Source organism: Engraulis encrasicolus, chromosome 24, assembly GCF_034702125.1.
Source record: "Engraulis encrasicolus isolate BLACKSEA-1 chromosome 24, IST_EnEncr_1.0, whole genome shotgun sequence".
Taxonomy (NCBI): Eukaryota; Metazoa; Chordata; class Actinopteri; order Clupeiformes; family Engraulidae; genus Engraulis; species Engraulis encrasicolus.
The window spans coordinates 15162510-15163409 of NC_085880.1; the positions used below are offsets into that span (position 1 = coordinate 15162510).

At 48.3% G+C, this 900-nt stretch overlaps 1 protein-coding gene across 1 annotated transcript in view; it reads left to right on the top strand.

The window, feature by feature from the left end:
• LOC134441689 (metal transporter CNNM1) overlaps positions 1–28 on the top strand; it is a 34171-nt gene extending 34143 nt beyond the window's left edge. The window contains exon 15 of the mRNA XM_063192083.1: positions 1–28. This exon is cut by the window's left edge and continues 52 nt beyond it. Coding sequence (XP_063048153.1) covers position 1 — 1 coding nt within the window. The 3' untranslated portion in view covers positions 2–28.
• The last annotated feature ends 872 nt before the right edge of the window (positions 29–900 follow it).

Below are 900 nucleotides of genomic sequence, written 5' to 3' on the forward strand. Positions count from 1 at the left end.
GCTACCAGCAGAGGGAGGCAGAGAGCTGGACTCATACCACACACACACACACACACACACACACACACACACACACACACACACACACACACACACACACACACACACACACACACACACACACACACACACAGTTAACACATTCCAAAAACATATAGTCTGACTCACACACACACACACACACACACACTGATCTCAGAGTGAATACATACACTCGGGTTTTAAAGCTACACACACACACAGACACACACACTGCTGTCTGAATGGTCGATACACTCATTGATGTCACATACATACTGCTTTTTGAGCCTCTGACATACACTGGATACAATCTACTGTCTGAACGGTCGACATACACACACACACACACCCTGCTGCTTGAGTGGCTGTCACGCACACACACTTGGATATTTGAAAAGGAGATACACACAGTCTACTGTCAGTGCATTGGATTCACACACTCTGAAGTCTGGATGGTGGACAAACACTCGGTTGGTCCTGTGATCTACTACGTACCACTAAGGCCTATTTCAGAAGCAGGACGGGACCGAATCGTTTTTTGTACCGGCGGTGGCGAAAATACATGGAAACAGATCTGTACTTCCACACTAACACGGCGGTAGTATTTGGAAAATAGAACTTGAGCGTAATTTGGACAGCAGGGGCCGGCGGTGTCCTGTTGAAATGAATGGCAAAGTAGCAAACTAGCTTTGGCTTGAACAGGACTGGCCGTGCACGCCGACGCTGTCGGTATGAAAGGCCGGATAGAACACACCGTCCGATACTCGGCTGTCTTCTCGCTGCCGCCACGCCACGCTCTAGTGTGGATCTGGGATAAGAATGGTGATATACACGTGACACACGTAACCAAGGTCAATAGTGTTCGTACAATAACTGGCA